The sequence below is a fragment of the Tympanuchus pallidicinctus genome, unplaced genomic scaffold (assembly GCF_026119805.1).
Source record: "Tympanuchus pallidicinctus isolate F22 unplaced genomic scaffold, pur_lepc_1.0 scaffold9, whole genome shotgun sequence".
Classification (NCBI taxonomy): domain Eukaryota; kingdom Metazoa; phylum Chordata; class Aves; order Galliformes; family Phasianidae; genus Tympanuchus; species Tympanuchus pallidicinctus.
In genome coordinates this window covers 12,788,246-12,807,151 of record NW_026294813.1, presented here as the reverse complement: position 1 = coordinate 12,807,151, position 18,906 = coordinate 12,788,246, and the positions used below count along the sequence as shown (strand labels likewise).

General features: G+C 37.7%; 1 protein-coding gene across 3 annotated transcripts in view; it reads right to left on the bottom strand.

The window, feature by feature from the left end:
• Positions 1–18,906, bottom strand: part of LMBRD2 (LMBR1 domain containing 2) — a 33,137-nt gene that overhangs the window by 8,612 nt on the left and 5,619 nt on the right. For 2 of the 3 annotated variants that reach the window (XM_052670499.1, XM_052670500.1), the window contains exons 4-15: positions 16,917–17,012; positions 15,742–15,909; positions 15,062–15,272; positions 11,289–11,363; positions 10,593–10,706; positions 7,655–7,838; positions 6,091–6,272; positions 4,290–4,423; positions 3,874–3,979; positions 3,165–3,262; positions 1,195–1,298; positions 303–349 (exon numbers count right to left, since the gene is read on the bottom strand). In XM_052670499.1, the coding sequence (XP_052526459.1) occupies positions 303–349; positions 1,195–1,298; positions 3,165–3,262; positions 3,874–3,979; positions 4,290–4,423; positions 6,091–6,272; positions 7,655–7,838; positions 10,593–10,706; positions 11,289–11,363; positions 15,062–15,272; positions 15,742–15,909; positions 16,917–17,012 (1,519 nt within the window). Of the gene's footprint in view, positions 1–302; positions 350–1,003; positions 1,093–1,194; positions 1,299–3,164; positions 3,263–3,873; positions 3,980–4,289; positions 4,424–6,090; positions 6,273–7,654; positions 7,839–10,592; positions 10,707–11,288; positions 11,364–15,061; positions 15,273–15,741; positions 15,910–16,916; positions 17,013–18,906 lie in introns of those variants that run through there. The other variant, XM_052670501.1, reaches the window with a different exon arrangement.

The following is an 18,906-nucleotide window of genomic DNA, read 5'->3' as shown; positions in this document are numbered from 1 at the left end:
ATTATTCTGAATCTTGTAGGTCAGGACTGGTTATCTTGACCTATGTTTATAGCCATAATTGATTCTAAGAATAGAGTGAGTAACAAGAGAGTACAAGTAGTATCACCACAATAACCCTCTTATCTTTTAAAAAGAAAATATAAATTATCTTTTTTCCTCAGCCAGGCAAGACAAAACTGTTTCCATCTGTGATTGTAGGACTTTTTTCTTGTAAAAAGTTAGGTTGAATTAAATAACAATGGCCATCCCCAGTAGATTTTTTATTATATTAACATTGTGATTACATAAAATAAATCTTTTACCCTTCTTCTGTTTTCACCTTCTTCCTGCCTTTGCCGTTTTCTTTTCTCTAGAAATAAAAAATAAAGTCTGTAGCTAAATACAAGAACAATCACTTCTAACAGGTTTTTCTTAAACAAATGCAACGAAAAAAATAACATTAACTACTGAGATTCTTACTGAAATAGTTGGTTAATACAATTAATTAAAGACACACGAAGTTCATTGTAATGGAATTTCTCATTAAAATTAATTTATCATGTTGACAATGGCTGTCATCAGTGCTGAAATGCACCACTTACATGCTCACATCTACTCCTTTGATCTCCTTAAACATTCAGCACGCATCAATGAATGCCAATGGGTGCCATTTTTTCACATGGAGGAATTCAATAACACACCTTTGCTTCATCTGCATTTCCATGTCACATGCCATTTTGTCAGACTGCCCCTCTGCTGCCATCTCTCACACGGCAACAACATTTAACAGAAATATTGTCAGGAAGGCTCAACCTCGACTGCCATGAAACCAACATCCACCTCTGACATTATAGATCAACACAATAAAATAGGAGGCATTACTTTCAGATCTCAGCCCCCCTAAGATATTATTGATATTAATACTGGTACTACTATAGATATTATTACTAAGATAGTAATGGCTTCAGAGTACCAGCACTTAACTAAATTGTAAAATTACCCACAGTGAATGAGTAAAGTTGGTATTTTATTGCAGATGTCAACAAAGTCCAACAATACTTACACAGCAACCTGTATTGTTAATCTGTTGTGTTTTGTGCAGTAGATTGCCACCTACAGTTCAAAAATTGAAAAGCTATGTCTTTTCATTTTTTTCACAGACATGGAAGAATTACTGTATTTTGTAGGATGATTAGGATATGGGATCTGAATTACCTCTTCGGATTAACTCTTTTCCTTCATCAATCAAATCAGAAGTCATTTCACTGTCCCCCATGAACTGCTGGAAACCCAAAAGATTCAAGCAACGAGTTCCTAAACTGGTAAAAGCAGAAAGATAAGGAATTTCCCATATTAGTTTACAATGGGTAAATGGATACATTATATTGCAAAATGTAAAATAGACATTTCAGAAACACAGTAATTTAGGAACAATTAAAAAAACAAAAAACAAAACATGAAAAACGGAAAACAAATAATACTACCTGAGAAATCAGAAAATTCAAACCAGTGACACGGTTCCTGAATGTAATTGAAAGGATGGAAAGGAAGGAAGTTCAAGTAGTAGGATAAAAATGCTTATAGTCTGAGAGTAGTACAAATTTAAAATAATTATTTGATATCTTCTCAAATAGAATAGTAATTATGCCTATGTCTCCTCTTGACTCTCCTCTGCCAGAAGAAAATTACTGAAGATTACATGCAACAAGATTTCTGTTTTTGGAACAACAATAACAGGAAAGCTGCTTTCATCTCAGTTATTACTCAGAAGAAACACCTGGCTTTTATTTATTTATTTATTTATTTATTTATTTTTCCAGCTGTAGGAACACTTCCCATTTTGTATCCCATCAGGCAGCAGTCAGAAAATAAACTTGCTCTACCTTTCATAAAGGATTAAGCTAATGCTGAAATTGTATCCAGGAACTTTTTCAATTTACTACCAGAGACTGCAACTACTGTTTTTTCATTTTTTTCTCTGTCTAACCCAGAACATTAATATTATGTCTAAATACAGCTTCACTTAAGGGGAAGATTTTTCCTGTCCTGTCTCAGCATTAAGACTGCTGGATTAAATAGCTTTATTTGATAAATTTTAATAAACATTCAATCCCATGTGTACTTGATTTTTTATAAGGTATTAGAGATCCTGCAAATCAGATTCTTCATTTTTTTTCTCCCCTTTCCTTTCCCTTTCATTACATTGTAACAGCAAAGAGAAAGATCATCAGAGACGAATTACACAAATCAGTTTTCTTTTCCTTTCTTGTTTGCTTAGGGAATTATTTTCTTCATAGAATGGCTTGGGTTGGAAGGAACCTCAAGGATCATCAAGCTCCAAACCTCTTGCCATAAGGCAGGGCCACCAACCTCCATTTCTAATATTAGACCATTTAACCTGAAAGTAGGTAGGGAAAAACTAGGACTGTATTCTTGCTATCAGTGGATGCTCAAACTTTCTAGCATCAAACCACTTTCCCTAAAATTCTAAACATATACAGTGCTTCTAACTGAATAGCAGTGCAAGACTGAAGAAGCAAACAAACATGAAATCATATCTCTCAGAGTGGTCAGAAGCAGATGTTTTGAAATAAAACAACAAAAAGCAAGCACATAACAGTATTTCCTGTAATTATCTTTTCAGATTCCAGCAATCTGTGTTTAAGGGAGAAAGATCCAGTGATTTAAAACACCAGCTAGTCTAGTAACCACTGGATTAAATAAGGAAAACAGCTTTCTTTTACAGATTTTAATTAAACATTCAGTTCCACATACGTTTGTTGCAAGTCTGCTGGAACATTCATTATCTAGAGGTTTTGCAAATCTGTGTATCAGAAAACTGCTGAAAATATAGCTTCCTCACAGTAATTTTAATTTCATTTGGCATAACGTATGTTTCTGTGGGCTTCAAAATTTGAACAGAAAAGAACCCAAAATCTGATTAATGAATGTTTGGTGGAAAATGGAATTAGTATTAAAGAAAATCAAGAAGTTAGGAGTTCATACAAAGGATATTCTTAAAATGAATACTTTTGACACAAATAAATCTAAAACTATTTCATTATTTTTCGCATTTCTGTTAATATGTCACATCTCATCATCTGGAAATGAGTCTTTTCCTAAGTGATAAAATTGAAATTATTAATATAAAGAAATGCAGAGGATGAGTCTTGCCCATTACTTACCTAAAGTACGTGGCAATGCAGAGAATGACAACAAGCATTGGGTAATATATGTAGAATCCATCTGCAATGAAGGACAGCACTTTCATTGATCCCATTATCTGGAAAACAGAACCAGAAGAGCAAGAAGCTCTGATGATACCCAGGAAAGATTTTGCTACCTCATTCTTTCCAGTTCACAACACATAAATACACAATTCTTAGGTTACATACACATAGGTATTATCATCACACATCTAATTCTTGTCATCTCACCTAATCCAAATTCAGTACAAATTTAGTGTGTTTCATCTGGTGTTGAAGTACAAGAAAAGAGGACTATTTGCTATGAACAAAAGTAGACATTACTTGCTGTCAGAAACTATTTATTCAGTAGAACCAAATTCAGCAATTTTCAGCAGCCAGTAAGGTTGGCTCCTAATCCATAAAGATACCCCATGCACAGAAGCCAGTGGGAGCTAACACTCTTAAGAAGAGAAGCCTGCACTCTTCAGCAATCTATGCTTTTCTAGGACAAAGGACAAAACATTTGGTTGACAACTCCACTGTAGCCAGCAATCATTACCAAACTCCTGCTCTATAACTCTTTCTACCCTGTTTAACCTAAGTGCAAAAATACAAATATCTGAATCTTACCATAAAAATTATCACAAAGCATTTTCTTCTTCTCTAAATCATGACAAAGCCCCAATGCCTTATTTCCTGTACTTACTGATGTGTAAGCAGTTGGCTGAGCATCTCTGTGAGAGATTGTTGCATCCATATGGGTCAAGCCCAAAAAATTCAAGCATAATGGTGGAGTGAGACGGCAAAATAACCTGAATAAATGCAAGAGGTAACAAACAGCATTTAAAACAATTTACTGCACCAAAAATATTAAGAAATCATATCAAGGAGTATGGCTTTCATGGCCAGGTTGGATGGGGCTTTATGCAACTGACGGACATGAAGGCAATCCTTCCCAAGGCAGTGGTCTTGAACTATACGGGCCCTCCTAACCCAAACCATTCTATGACACAATTTAAACATATATATGAATATAAATGAAAGAATATAAATAAAAGCTTAATGGACATTTTCAATAGATTATTTGACATGAAATTTGCAAAATACGTGCCACATACTCACATGCCACTGAAAAGGAGACTGTATGCATCTGTTTGATGATGTGAAGCTAAGTAGTAATAGTTAAATACGCGGATTCTGAAGACAGTGGAGTAAACACAGATACTGAGGAAAAAGATGGTAAGAAAACAGGCCATCTACAAAAGAGGGAAAAAAATACTTATTTGAATATAGAACTATCCTGGTTTGGCCTGGGACAGTATTAATTTTCCTCCTAATAGATGGTATGGTGCTGTATTTTGGATTTAAAATAATACCGATAATACATCCATGCTTTAGCTGTTGCTGAACAATTCATTACACTGTCAACATATTACCCTATATTACCACATCAGCAAGGAGCAAGGGGTGCACAAGGTGCTGGGAGAGGACAGAACCAGGACACGTGATCCAAACTAGATAAAGAGACACCTTATACCATACAAAACCAGGCTGAACAGTAAAACAGGATTGGGATTTGGTTAGAGCGGCTGCCGCTGCCTGGGGACTGGCTGGACACTGGTCAGCAGGTGCAGCACTTATTTTGTTTATTCTTTTTGTTATCATAATAAAAATCATAAAATCTTATTTTTAGTTCTGTTGTTTTCCTTTTCTTTCTTTTTCTTCTTTCTTCTTACATTGTGCTTATATAATGCTGCAAGTTCTTGTGCTATTCAATTTTCTCCCCTATTCTGCTACATGGAAGCAATGAATGAACAGCTGTGTGGTGTTTAACTGCTTGCCAGGTTAAAACACAAGAACTCTACTAAAGGTATTAATGTGTTAACACAATTTGTATATGCAACAGATTGAATGCAGAGTAATTTTTCATTTTGAAATTGGACAATAAAATCAGTGCCAATACTAGGAAAAAAAAACCTCCATAAACTTGTGTTGAACTATACCTGAAACATTCTGAACTTCATGTAAGTTATATCATAATTGACACTAGAAACACATATTCTACTTTTTTGTAACATAAATGGCATTGATTTAAGTATCTTGATAATTACAATGAATCATTTAACATCTTCTTCCTTTAAAAAGCATTAAGAATAGGTGTTTTAAGTTCAACCCAATTTATTAGTATACTGAAGCTTCTTCCGGTCATCTGCTTTACTGTTCCCAAGACAAGGGGAAATGGTTTTGAGGGAGGGAAGATTTAAGTTGAATGTCATGGGAAGTTCTTTACTACGAGAGTGGTGAGGTGCTGGAACAGGCTGCCCAGAGAGGCTGTGGATGCCCCGTCCATGGAGGTGTTCAAAGCCAGATTGGATGGGGCCCTGGGCAGCCTGGTCGAGTGTTAAATGGGGAGGTTGGTGGCCCTGCATGTGGCAGGGGGGTTGGAGATTCATGATCCTTGAGAACCCTTCCAACCCTGGCCACTCTGTGATTGTGTGATAACTTTCTGCAGTCAAATTCTAGCCCCATCAGGGAGTACTGGATTTCTGGCCAGCAGTGGATTCCTACTTAAGAAAAAGAGGTCATATAAATGGTTGATTAGATGGTAGGTCTAATATAAATGGTCAACCATATAAATGGTCGATTAGATGGCAGGTCTAAATATTTAGGCTCCAAGCTAATGTTTCATGAATTATTCTACATGTGGTATTCAGATCGAACGACTTTCTCTCTGTAACAGAGAGGTAAAAGGCAGGCCTCCCTCACAAAATCAAAGTCTGGTACAATGTATTTTACAGAGCTTCTGAAAGCTTGTAACAGAAACTTAAAGCTTGTTACAGAAACTTAAAGTCAATTTCATCTACTATTATTGTAAAAACAATCTAGTTTAAAGCTTTCTGTTGAGTGATGATCTCGAACTTACCTCTATGTATATATAATTGTATGTCTTTTCTGCGAGCTGTATGAATACTGCAAATAGTGATAAAACTGGCCTTGTGCTGAAAAACGTGCATTCCGACCACACGACAATTACAGAGAATGTGGCCAAAACAACTGCAAGAACCCTGTAAAACCATGGTCGTAGAAGACACTCCCAGTACCACTCTGAAAAACAAATACACATACAACTCTCCTGAGTTAATGAAAATTAGACAACCAGAAATGGAACTCCTGTAGGAAAACAAAAAAACTATTAATAACTTACTGCATGAATAACCTTAAAATCAAGGCTAAATCTTTGGAGTTGCACATTCGAATTCTGAGATTTAATGATGCCTAGAGATCTGCCTCAGCCCTAGAGAATCATATGCACCAGCTGTGGAAAACAGAATGGATTTGGGTTGCAAATATTGCAAAATTATTGACAAGAACTATTAGAGGGAGCAGAACTGGATTCTCCACTTTCAGCCCACTTTTTATTTGTTTGCTCTTTTATTACTCTACTTCAAACAAAGCTTAGACTGTAAAATTGTACTAAGAAATAAATGACTGATATTATACATCAAATCAGAAGTTAATATATGACAAGAAGACACTTTCTAAAAAACTGCACAAGCAACAATATTTCTAATTATCAGTATAGGACAGACAAAGAGCTCTTTCCCCTGTGCATTACTACAAGAGCTGCAATATCCCAATATTCTACAAATGTAAAAGACGGCTACAATTCCATAATTTGAAATTTCAAATTTTTTCTTCATTTAAAATTTCAAAATATTTCAGTTGCTATTAAAGCATGCTACTGCTATTAAATTTGTAAAAAGTTTAAACTGAGAGCCAAGTGCATAACTCAATGCCTGATGAATCTTTCATTAAACAAGCATTTCAAATGCACATTTTGGAGAGTTTCCCTCTACTCTAACCAAACATCTCCGTATGTCATGGCTTTGTGATTTTTGGTTTTCGGTATTCCACACAATAACATCGTGGGGCACTGGGAGTTTAACTGTTAATGCTCAAGCCCTGGATACCTGCCCAAAAGAGAAGAACTACATTCCCCTGGGGACTTTGCGGTCAGGTAGAGAAGATTTAACTCCTGGCAAGGTCACTTGATGCGCTTTCTTTTTCTTCTGCACTTGGTCGTGGGTGCTGCTCCTGTCTCCTTGCTTCTCAACAGGACTGTGCATCTCACCTCAGTGTTATGGTGAGGCCTATCCACCTTTCGGACATTCTCCCTCTCATTATATTTGATTTATTAGCTTCAATTCTAATTATATTGTATTGTGGTGTGTTATCTTGCATTCCAATAGCATATTTAGTAAAGTAGTTTGTTTCTCCTCAGATCGTTGCCTCTGTTTTTAATTATTTTGGGGTCTCCTGTTCCCTTTTCTGGAGGCACGGAGTTCTGCGAAATCCCTCCGCCCTGCTTGTCATGGAACCAGGCCAAACCAGCCCTTAAACCAGTGACATCATATAAAACCAGCTGTTCTTACACAACATTACCAGTTACTCCTTTATATATTCAAAATCTGGATAACAGCACTTACCAATTGTTGGTGTGTAGAAATACTGAATAATTTTATTCTCTGGTTCCTGGGACTGAAAAGTATGAACAAACTGTCGAGTTGCGCTAGTCTCATTTTTTGCCACATCTTCTAGGTAAAAGGCTTGTTCTAGAAGAATTTGCCACTGGACCTGTGTACGACGATGCCTTTGTACTGAATAAATCACCTACCATAAATTCCAAGAAATTATGGTTACAACATATCATTCCAAGAAATGAGAGAAAAGCTTTGCAGAAATCCCTTAAAAATTTCCACATTACAAAACTGCTAAGATTAATTCCATACAACCACAAAGGCAGACAGCAAACTCTCTTAATAGGTAAGCAGGAATAAGGAAAGAAAAAACAGATTCCTGGGTATTGCTGTATTTTCAGAACAATCAATCTGTATCATTATCAAGCCTACTTTTTCCAACATAGCTTCTTATTTTTGCGAACCAGCAAATACCATGCTTTTCTATAACACACTGCTAATAAGTCATTCCAAGGCCCCAAATATCATCAATCATCTAGTCAACCAAAATATTGTCAAGTTATCTTACAGTTTTTACATAACCAGAAAATACATTTGGATCACTTGAGATATTGAACTTCTATACTTTCTTTCTCTATGAAAAGTCATTAAGTAGCATTGCTAAACACACTACAGCAGGCATGCCCAACCTGTGGCCCATCCCAGCTCACAATGCATCCCATCCCACTCCTGATACAAAAACAGCAGCTCTTCTCCACAGAGCAGCCCCAGGCATGCAGCCATCACTCAGCAACAGCCAAACAGTCAGTGTGCTATCAACACTGTCAACTGAAAGCAGGGCACAGGGAAGACAGTGCTGTGCAGTTCTGACTGAGGTGATGGCAAATAATTGTATGCATATTGATACAGTGGCTAAACACAGGACTCTGAAAAGAGATGAATAAGCAGGTGCTTTCTGTTGTGAAGAAGGAATTTGAAAATAGAATCACAGAATACTTTGAGTTGGAGGGGACCTTTAAAAGCCAAATCCCCTGTACTGAACAGAGATATGCACAGCTATATCATAGAATCATAGAATCACCAACGTTGGAAAAGACCTAAAAGATCACCCAGTCCAACTGTTCACCTATTCCCAATAGCTCCTACTAAACCATGTCCCTCAACACAACATCCAGCCTTTCCTTAAACACCCCCAGGCTCGGTGACTCCACCACCTCCCTGGGCAGTCCATTCCAGTGCCTGACCACCCTTTATGAAAAGCAATACTTCCTCATGTCCAGCCTGAATCTCCCCTGCCGTAGCTTGAAACCATTCCCCCTGGTCCTATCACTAATGACATGAGAGAAGAGGCCGACCCCCAGCTCACTACAGCCTCCCTTGAGGAAGTTATAGAGAGCAATGAGGTCTCCCCTGAGCCTCGTCCAGGCTGAACATTCCCAGCTCCTTCAGCCTCTCCTCATATGGCCTGTGTTCCAGACCCCTCACCAGCTTTGTTGCCCTCCTTTGAACACGTTCCAGGGCCTCAATACCTTTCTTGCAGTGAGGGACCCAAAACTGGACACAGTACTTGAGGTGCGGCCTCACTAGTGCTGAATACAGGGGAACAATCACCTCTCTGCACCTGCTTGCAACACTGTCCCTGATGCAAGCCAGGATGCCATTGGCCTTCTTGGCCGCCTGGGCACACTGTCGGCTCATGTTCAGCCGAGCACCAATCAATACCTCCAGGTCCATTTCCTCTACGCAGTCCTCCAGCCACACCGCCCCAAGCCTGTAGCGTCGCCTGGGGTTGTTGTGGCCGAAGTGCAGGACCCGGCATTTGGCCTTGTTGAACCTCATCCCATTGGCTTCAGCCCAGCTCTCCAGCCTGTCCAGATCCCTCTGTATGGCCTCGCTACCCCCAAGCAGATCCACACTTCCAGCCAATTTGGTGTCATCTGCGAATTTACTGAGGGTAAATATCAAATATCAGGAGCTCCCAACCTGGTCCCGTCTGGCCTTGCATGTTTCCAGGGACAAGGCATCCACCACATCTCTAGGCAACCCGTTCCAGTGCTTCACTACCCTCACTATAAAAGATTTTTTTCTTAACACCCAACTTAAATCTACCCTCTTCAAGTTAGAAATCATTTCCCATTGTCCTATTGCAACAGATCCTGCGAAGGAGTCTGTCCCCTTTTTTCTTACAGCTGCCCTATAGATACTAAAAGGTCACTACCAGCAATCTGATGCCTTCTCCATATTGTAATGCCCCAGCTCTCTCAGCCTGTTCTTACAGAGAAAGTGTTCCATCCTTTGGGTCATTTTTGCATCCATCCTCTGAACACACTCTAGCAGGTCCATGTTTTTCCTAGGCTGAGGATTCCACATCTGGATTCAGTAATTCAGGTAAAGCCTCCCTAGCACAGAGTAGATGGCACCTCCCTCATTCTGATGGCCATGTTTCTTTTGATGCAGCCCAGAATATTGTCGGCTTTCTAGGCTGTGAGGGAACGTTGCTGGTTCATGTCCAGAGTGGTGCAACGGTGAATGTGAGCACAGTGAGTTGGTGGGTAGTGTTTCAGGAGTGGTGACAGTGGGTCAGATTGTTACGTGGCATGCAGGCTCTTGTTCATTGCTGGCAAAAATGCACAGCTAATGATGGCGACAGTGTTGAAAAACACTGTTTTGCAGCTCAGAATTTGGTCTATCAAATAGCGTTATTGTGCTCTTCGTATCTGTTATTGTTTCCAAGGAAATGAATCAGAGGCACTACTATTGGAGCAAACTATGTATATGCCACCCAAGACAATTTCTATTCACTAAATGTGGCCAGGCAAGCAAAAAAGCTGGACAATCATGCACTACAGTAAGCTATCTGGGTAAAATACTTTGAAAAAAATATTTGATTTGTATTTATTCTCATTACATTAGAATAAATTGCACATTCCCTCATTTATTAATATACCTGCTTGTGAAGTTTGACCAAACTTTTTTCACTTGGATAACTGTTCTGTCTTTCATCAAAATCCTCATAATCATCCATGTTCCTACCCATTCTTTCCTGGTACTCAGTAGGACACTAGAAATAAAAGAAAAATAACAGTATTTTTATATATTTTTCAATGTTATGAACATTTCATGCAACTGAGAAGCTCACTCTAACTACAGATCTTTCCTTCTGATACTAACATTTATTTACTACTGTTAGAAGAAATATTTTTTCCTTCTGAAAAAAGATCAGTTTGATATTGTTAACCAAAAAGATAAGCACTGAAAACTATTTCTCAAGAACATACTTTGTATTTTGCAAAAATTCAGAATAAGGCACACAGTGGGAAAACACAGCATTTTCTACATACCTCATTACACTTCAGAAAAAAAAAGGTATTACTGTATGTAATCAACTGTTACAAATTCTGCTCATAACGTACTACATATCTTAAAACACGTCAGATAATTACATTCATCATAGTAACTCATTCTGTACAGAATTCAAACTCCAAAGCCGGTCTGAAAACCACAAGGTGCCAATTAGAAAATTCAAGTTAAAGAGAAAATAAAATGCAAGCATTCAGTAGATGTTGGAAGTACTCCATCCTCCTCCCCCCACCATGAACCAGCTGAAGATAGTTAAAGAAGAGCAAATTAATGTATTTATTACCTTTTTCAGTATTGTGTCAACACATTTTCTCAAAGGGTGATTATACTTGATACTCTCACTTACTTTACGAACTTCCTGTCGAGAAAAAAAATACAGAGTTGTTTAGTTCAAGTAGATGAAGTTTTACAGGAAAAGACAAGAATTCCTTCCCTACCAACGAAAACAGTAACCATCAGAGCCTATGACCGGCAAAACTTAATGAGTTTTTTTTACTAGACATCCAATAAAACACAAATTAAGGACAATTTAGAAAGACGTTATGTATTTATAAAGCACACTACAGTGTCAGCGTGCAAATATTATTCTGGTTTGTGGAATACTGTTTTCTACTCATGAATGCTAATCAGAATTTATAGCTAAGTAGCTTTCTAAGTGTCCTCTGGTACTACAATTTCTAGCATTTTAGTAATTTCATTCTAAAGAAAGAAGATAAAGGAAGAAAACGGTCTAAACTAAAATGGGTGAAAGTTAAAATTTTCTGACTAAATTGCCACAACACTAATGTATAATATTCACAAGTTATAAGAGTCAGCACTGCTGCTCTTAGGAATTTTTTTTTTTTTTTTTTTTTTTTTTATATTTTCAAGTTTCAGTGTTCCTCTGAAGGCTGGAAAATAAAGAATATATATATTGGACAAGTTTTCTAAAGGAAAAGTGCAACATCTGCAGATTATAAGACAAGTGACTGCCAGTTCTCAATACTTGAAATACCTTTTTATATGCATTAACAATATAACCGATTTTATCTTGTACAAGGTATAACCTCAGAATGTGTCAATCATCTTACTGGAACTAAAGCACGGTCAAGTAAAAAAAAAACAACAAAAAAACAAGTGCTATCTTATTAAACAAAGTTACTGTTGCTCTTTCTCAACTAAATTTCATAGTTATGTACCTCTAATATTTTTAGCATTTTCATCGTAGAGCTGTTACTGAAGGAATTAAGACTTCACTGTTATGTTATGTTGAATCATCACAGAAGTTACTAGCCTCTCCTGCAGCTCCTCTGAGTATTACTTCTATGCCACAGTATTACAACAGTACAGCAGGACACAGCATTTCCGTTCTGTTACTACAACACGTTAGGAAATACTGCTTCCTCACACAAGCAACAGCAATGTCTCTCTCACAAGAAAATCTTGGAAAAAACATTGATCTATTTTGTATTTGAAGAGCACAGAGTGGTCCTGCAAATCCAACTTGGTACCTCCAAAGATCCTGAAGTACCTTAAGACTGCTGCCCACCAATGCAGATAAGCTCAATAAAGAGGCTAAAGTTGAGACATTCTGGGCTGTAGCAACCATGCCCCAGCTGAGCTCTTCAAAGTCAGGACCCTGAACTTCAGGAGAGCAAATTCCAGTTCAAGGAACTGTTGGATGAGCTCCCCTGCAAAACTGTTCACAGGCACATATGAACAAAACCAAGCTGGCAGCTCTTCGCAGACACCCTTCTGATAGCAAAAGAGCTCTCCATTCCCCACCTTAAGAAACCAAGAACAAGAGGCAGGGAACTGGCACGGCTAACCAAGAACCTGCTCTTTAGACTGAGGCAAAAGGAAAACTGTACAGACAGCAGAAGCAAGGAAATGTGGCCTGGGAAGAATACATGGACATTATCCAGGTATGGTACCAGGAAAGCAAAGGTACAGATGAAACTGATCTTAGAGAAGAATGTGAAAAACAACAAGAAGGGATTCTACAGGTACACTTTTCAGAAGAGAAAAGCAAGAAGAGAGTATACCGCCTGTGATAAATCAAAAGGGAGAACCAGCAACAGCAGTTAAAGAGAAGGTTTAGGTACTCATAGAGTTCTTTGCCTCAGCCTTCACTGGTAGTCAGACTTCTCATGCTGCTCACATCCCTGAACCTGGAGGTGGGGGTTGAGGGAGCAAAATCCCTCCCAGTAAGTACAAGATTATCCAATGAATTGCCTACTGAATGTGTACAAGCCTTCAGCGACCAATGACATTAATCCCAGAGCCTTAAAAGAACTCACTGATGTGGTTACCAAGCCATTTTCCATCATACTTAAAAAGTTCTGGCTGTCATGCGAAGTCTCCAGAGAAACAGAAACATTACTCCATTCTTAAGAAAGTGAAAAACGAAGACCTAAGGAACTACAGGATTGTGAATGCTAACCCAATGCCTGGGAAAGGCATGAGGCAGATCCTGCTGAAAGCTGTGTTAAAGTATCTGTGAGACAAGGAGGTGAACCAAGATAATCAGCATGGCTTCACCAATTACAGATCATGCCTGACAAATCTGGCAGACATGGGAGACAGCACCAGCAGAGAAAAGGAAGAATAAGTGATGTCATCTGCCTGGATTTCCACAAGACCTTTGATATCTTCCCAGACCACAATGTTATCTCTAAGTCAGAGAGATGTGGATTTGAATGGTGGATTCTTCAGTGGATAAAGAATTGATTGGATGTTTGCAGACAAAGGCTTTATGCTTAGACAGAGGCCAGTGACAAGAGATGTCCACCATAGCTCTGCCTTATGACCAATGCCATTTAACATCTTTATCTTGACAACCTAGTCAAGGGAATCAAGTGCACCCTCAGCAAGCTTGTGGTATGGCTGACATTACAGAATAAATGATGTCATCCAAAGGAACCCGAACAAACTCAAGAAGCGGGCTGACATGAACATAATAAGGTTCAACAAGGCCCAGTGCAAGGTACTGCATTTGGATTGTGGCACCCAGATGTGCACAACCTGGAGAAGTCGCTGAGAGCAGCCTTGCAGAAAAGGATTCAGATTATGGTGGATGAAAAACTTTATGCAAGCCAGCAGTGTATGCTTGCAGCTCAGAAGGTCAACTGTAACCTGAGCTGCCTCTAACAAGGAATGACCAGCAGGTGGAGGTGATTGCCCCCCTCCACTCTTCCCTTGTGAGGACCCACCTGCAGTATTGTGTCCAGGTCTGCAGCCTCCAGCACAAGAAAGACGTGGAGCTATTGAAACAAGTAAAGAGGAGGCCACAGAGAAGATCAGAAGGCTACAGTACCTCTATTATGAAGAAAGACTAGGCTTGCTTAGCCTGGAGAAGAAAAGGCACAAGGAAGACCACACTACGGCCTTCCTATACTTAAAATATATACTTGTAAACAAGAGCCAGACCAGCTTTTTGTCTGATAGTGATACTTTGGAATGGTTTTACATCTAGCTTAGATGTTAGGAACAAATTCTTTACCCAGAACATAAAAGAACAGGTTGCCTTGATACACTGTGAATGCCCCATCCCTGGAGGGGATGGCATTCAAACTGAATAAGGTTGTGGGAAGCCTGATCTAGTGACTGACAGCCCTGATTACATCATGGGGGTTAGAACCAGAACCCAAGCAACTCTATGACTCCAAAACATACTGAAAGATGAGCACAAAAGCATACACAACATAGTTTCAAGAACACTAGCAAAACACCCATACACCGGATTTTCTGGATTGCTATTCATTAGTCACCAACATTACTCTGAAAAGGTCAATAAATAATAATAAAAAAAAGAACAAACAAACAGAAAAAAAACTAACAAATAATGACTAGCAGGTTGCCATGAGATAAATATTCTTCTAGTTAGCAAAGTACTTCCCTTCTGATACTTATATAGGATGTAGTGTCATCAAGAGGCACACTATGATGATCTTAAACTACAGATACCTCATAGTAAGTACTTGCATTTTCTTGCCACAAATGCCTAATATCAAGAAATTCAATGATGACAGACAGACAATAACCTTCAGTTACTTCGTGGCATAACTAGTTGCCTACCTCCATAACATCCTCCAAATTCTCCTCTGCATCTGCTTTTTCAGTCATCAGTTTGGCAGCTTTGAAATAGGTCTTCATGAGAAGATAACCCCTCTTAGCCCCATTCCAGTGAGAACGGGGAATTTCCACCAGACCATAGCCCAACAGCAACACAAGAAGAAAGAGACCCCACGTGTTTGCAGCAGCTATCCCAATAGTCTGAAGTTGATTCCTAAAGAAAACAAAGACCACAACCAAAAAAGCAAAGTCAACAAGATATAATCCTCCATCCCACCTGCAAGAAAGTAACCTTGGAGTGTCTGTGCACAAACAAGGCTTTCAAATTTACAGAAACAAACTCTGAAACTGTTGCCTAGGCCCAATTCATTATTTAGTTGGGATTTAAACCCATCATGATTTTAACATCTAGTACATTTCCAGAAGTGGCAAAAGTTCTTTCGGGCATGCCTTTCCTCGAGGGAGATAAAATATTCTTCCTGGAGGGAGATAAAATATTCTTCCTCAAAGGAATATGTTCCTAACAATATAAAGTTAGCAAACTTAATAAAAGTGAGGTCATAACACCACATCAGGAGACTCTGTAAGAAACAGTTTCAGAACTCAGGATTTGTAGTCAGTCACATAAGCTGACAGCAACTAGGCAGTGTACAACATTACAATACTTACAATATTATTCTTACCATTGTAAATTGAACTTTGGGTTTACAGCAACATATATTAAAAATGCTCCAAAAATCAGCAGATAAGTGCCATAATATATTGCATTCTCAATCAGTGCAGTTTTAATCTTTCCAGTAATGGAGAACCCTCCTGACCTAGCATACGATTGCATGAAAGGTAGCAGAATCCTATGAAGAATGCAAACAAAAGCAAAACAGATCAGCTGATCAAAAAAAAATATACACATATACATACATACATATGCACATATAATAGTCTATCAGAAGCAAGACATTGACACAAAGGTGTTCAAAGTTTCTGACAAGATGAGCTAATGAAGTTCTTATTCCAGATAAATTGGTCTGAGGGCAAATCTTTAAAAACAAGTTGTAGATAAAAGCAGTAGTTAGCTTTACTAGGAAAAAACTCCTTATCAAGAGCTTGCTACCTTGATCTTGATTTTCATGACTGAAAAAAAGAAGTAGCTATTTAAGAATGTGTTGGTCACTGATTATGTATAATCTAAACCAAAATCACTATCAGTTTGAAGTAGATATATTTATAGTTTTTTTACTATATAATTTAATGAAATCAAATAATTTACATTAAAATTACCCAACTTAATCATTTGATGTTATGTTGTCTAAAATGCAATCTTTTCAGATAATCCCCCCATAAAAATCTGTAAGTTGGTCAGTTTCAGATACGAATGTGAACTACAAGTAAAAGGCTGCCACCTGAAGAGAGGCACAAAAAAAATACATGATACAGTATTTAGAGAAATATCTCAGTTTCAGCTGAGACAGAGTTGTTTTTCTTCATAGTGTCTGGTGTGACGCTATGCTTTGTTTAGGAGAAGAACAACGTTGATAATACATCAATGTTTCAGCTGCTGCTGACCAGTGCTTTACAGAGGCAAGGAAATTTTGTCATAGCTATTACTCTTTTTTCTTTTCTTTACCTTATTGTAGTAAATAGTTTCTATGTCAACCCACAAGTTATACTTTTTTTCCCCCCGATTCTCTCCCTCATCCCACTGGGAAGCGAGGGTAGTGAGCAAACAACCACCTTTCAGGTTAAACTACGAAAGAAATTTCGTTGATAGCTTTGCAAAATGATGATATTGCGAGTGCTACAACATAACACTTATAAATTGGACGCGTATAACACTGTCATATTCCTTGGCTTAACTTACCATGTTAAAAATTGTGATGTCCAGTATACAACACGCCAGAAAATTGGCATAATTCCATTAGGGATGTAACTCCATGGTTTGAAACATTTTTGCTTGCTGTAATAACATACAGAAACTTATTAGTAGTTGTTAAGTCAAAAGTCTTGAATTGCTTTTTTTTTCCCCTCTTTAAATTCCACTATCTAGAAAGGATTTTGGAAAAAGCAAAAGAAATAACACATTATTTTTTAACTACTCAACCATCAACCATACCAGAAGAGAATAAACTGAAGTATATTTAGTATTTGACTCACTAAAAATAACATATTTGGACAAGGCGGCTTAATTTAAAAAGAGCCTGCTCAAAGAGACATTTCAATAAGTAATTCAAGGCTTTATTTTTTCTTTTTGCACTTCCTTCATAAAAAGAAAAGCATTTAACTTCAGTTTGCACCGTAGATTTTTCAGAAGTATCTAGGGAGCATACCACCTCAATATACTAAGAAGACTATTTAGTGGCAAGAAAGTATATTAGTTGTTTCTCCTATAAACCAACTCAGCTTAGTTGCATCTCATAAACTGATTTTGTTGTATCTTTCAACAGTTACAACAAAGGTAATGTTTGCTTCAGGACACAAACAGAAAAAAAGCCTCTGGAACCTTTTTGACAGAGCAGAACAAATGGCATAGTGCTCATCTGCACCAAGATACTTGTGGTGTTATTTTCCACACTTGTCTGAGCAATAAAATAATGGTGAGTCAAGGGGCAACTCCACCAGTTCAATAGGAGTATCTGTTGAGAAATAATTGATGTTTTCCAGAATGAAACCAGTTAAACCTGTGCTGTGAGGTGTTTTTTTTTCCTCTATGTACAGTCTAAATATTTTCAGAACTATCAAATTAAGATGGTATGACACTCGGTGTGACTAGAGGTTTCAAACAAAATTTTAAGATCTGATTAATACTAACACGATCTAGCCAACTAAGTTAATATTTCTATTTTATAGTCTCAAGTCATATACTGTATAACAGTTGTCAGCATATTCTGGAATTACAGGCAAGTCACAAGGCTATTAAATAGTTTTCACATTGTGTATTTACCTAAATATACTTAATCAACATACACTGAATAGTCTAAAACAAAAGGTAAAAAGTTGTGTTACTAGGTCTAGCATTTTAGAGTGTATCCATAAATAACAATATCCTGGCAGTCTCTACTTTTGGAAAACAAATCTGGCATTACATTGCACATAATGGACATCTTAAATGTAACTACACTGCACATATCTGCAAGATGTGGAACTAGCCAACAGAGGCAAAGGAGACACAGAAAGAGTCAACATACATCCACGTTTCCCATCTTTTATTGATTATTTCCTTCCTGCCAGAAGAGAGCACGTGAGCAGTTTCAGATTACTGATTTTCTTTTATTTTTTTCCTCTCAGGGAGGACATGAGGAAAAACTTAATTACCACAAGGGTGGTCAAACACTGGAAAAGGCTTTCTAGTGAGGTGTTCAATGCTGCGTACCTGTCAGTTTTGAAGAGGCATCTGGATAATGTCCTCAGTAATATGCTTTAACTTCTGGTTAGCCCTGAAGTGATCAGACTGCTGCACTCATCTTTGAAGATCATCTGAACTATTCCTATATCCCACTGATCTACTCTATTCTAACTTCAATTATTATATATGCACAATTATAATAACCCTTACATATGCTCCCTGAATATAAAACAAGTCTATTAATCTCTACATTCATGATTTATAGAATTAGATTTTCATATCCAAAGCCTTAAAATTATGGAGCATTCAAAGCATTTCCTGGTAGATAACCAAAGTTATTAAAAAAAACTTACTTCTATCAGTTTAACAACAGCAGAAGTCTATTATGAAATTGAAAGCATCAATAGGAATATTTAGGTAATTAATTAGAACTAGAGGTATTACAAATAAATGCCTACCAATAGATGCAGATACAACTTTCTTCGCCTCTTCTCTCACTCTCCTATAT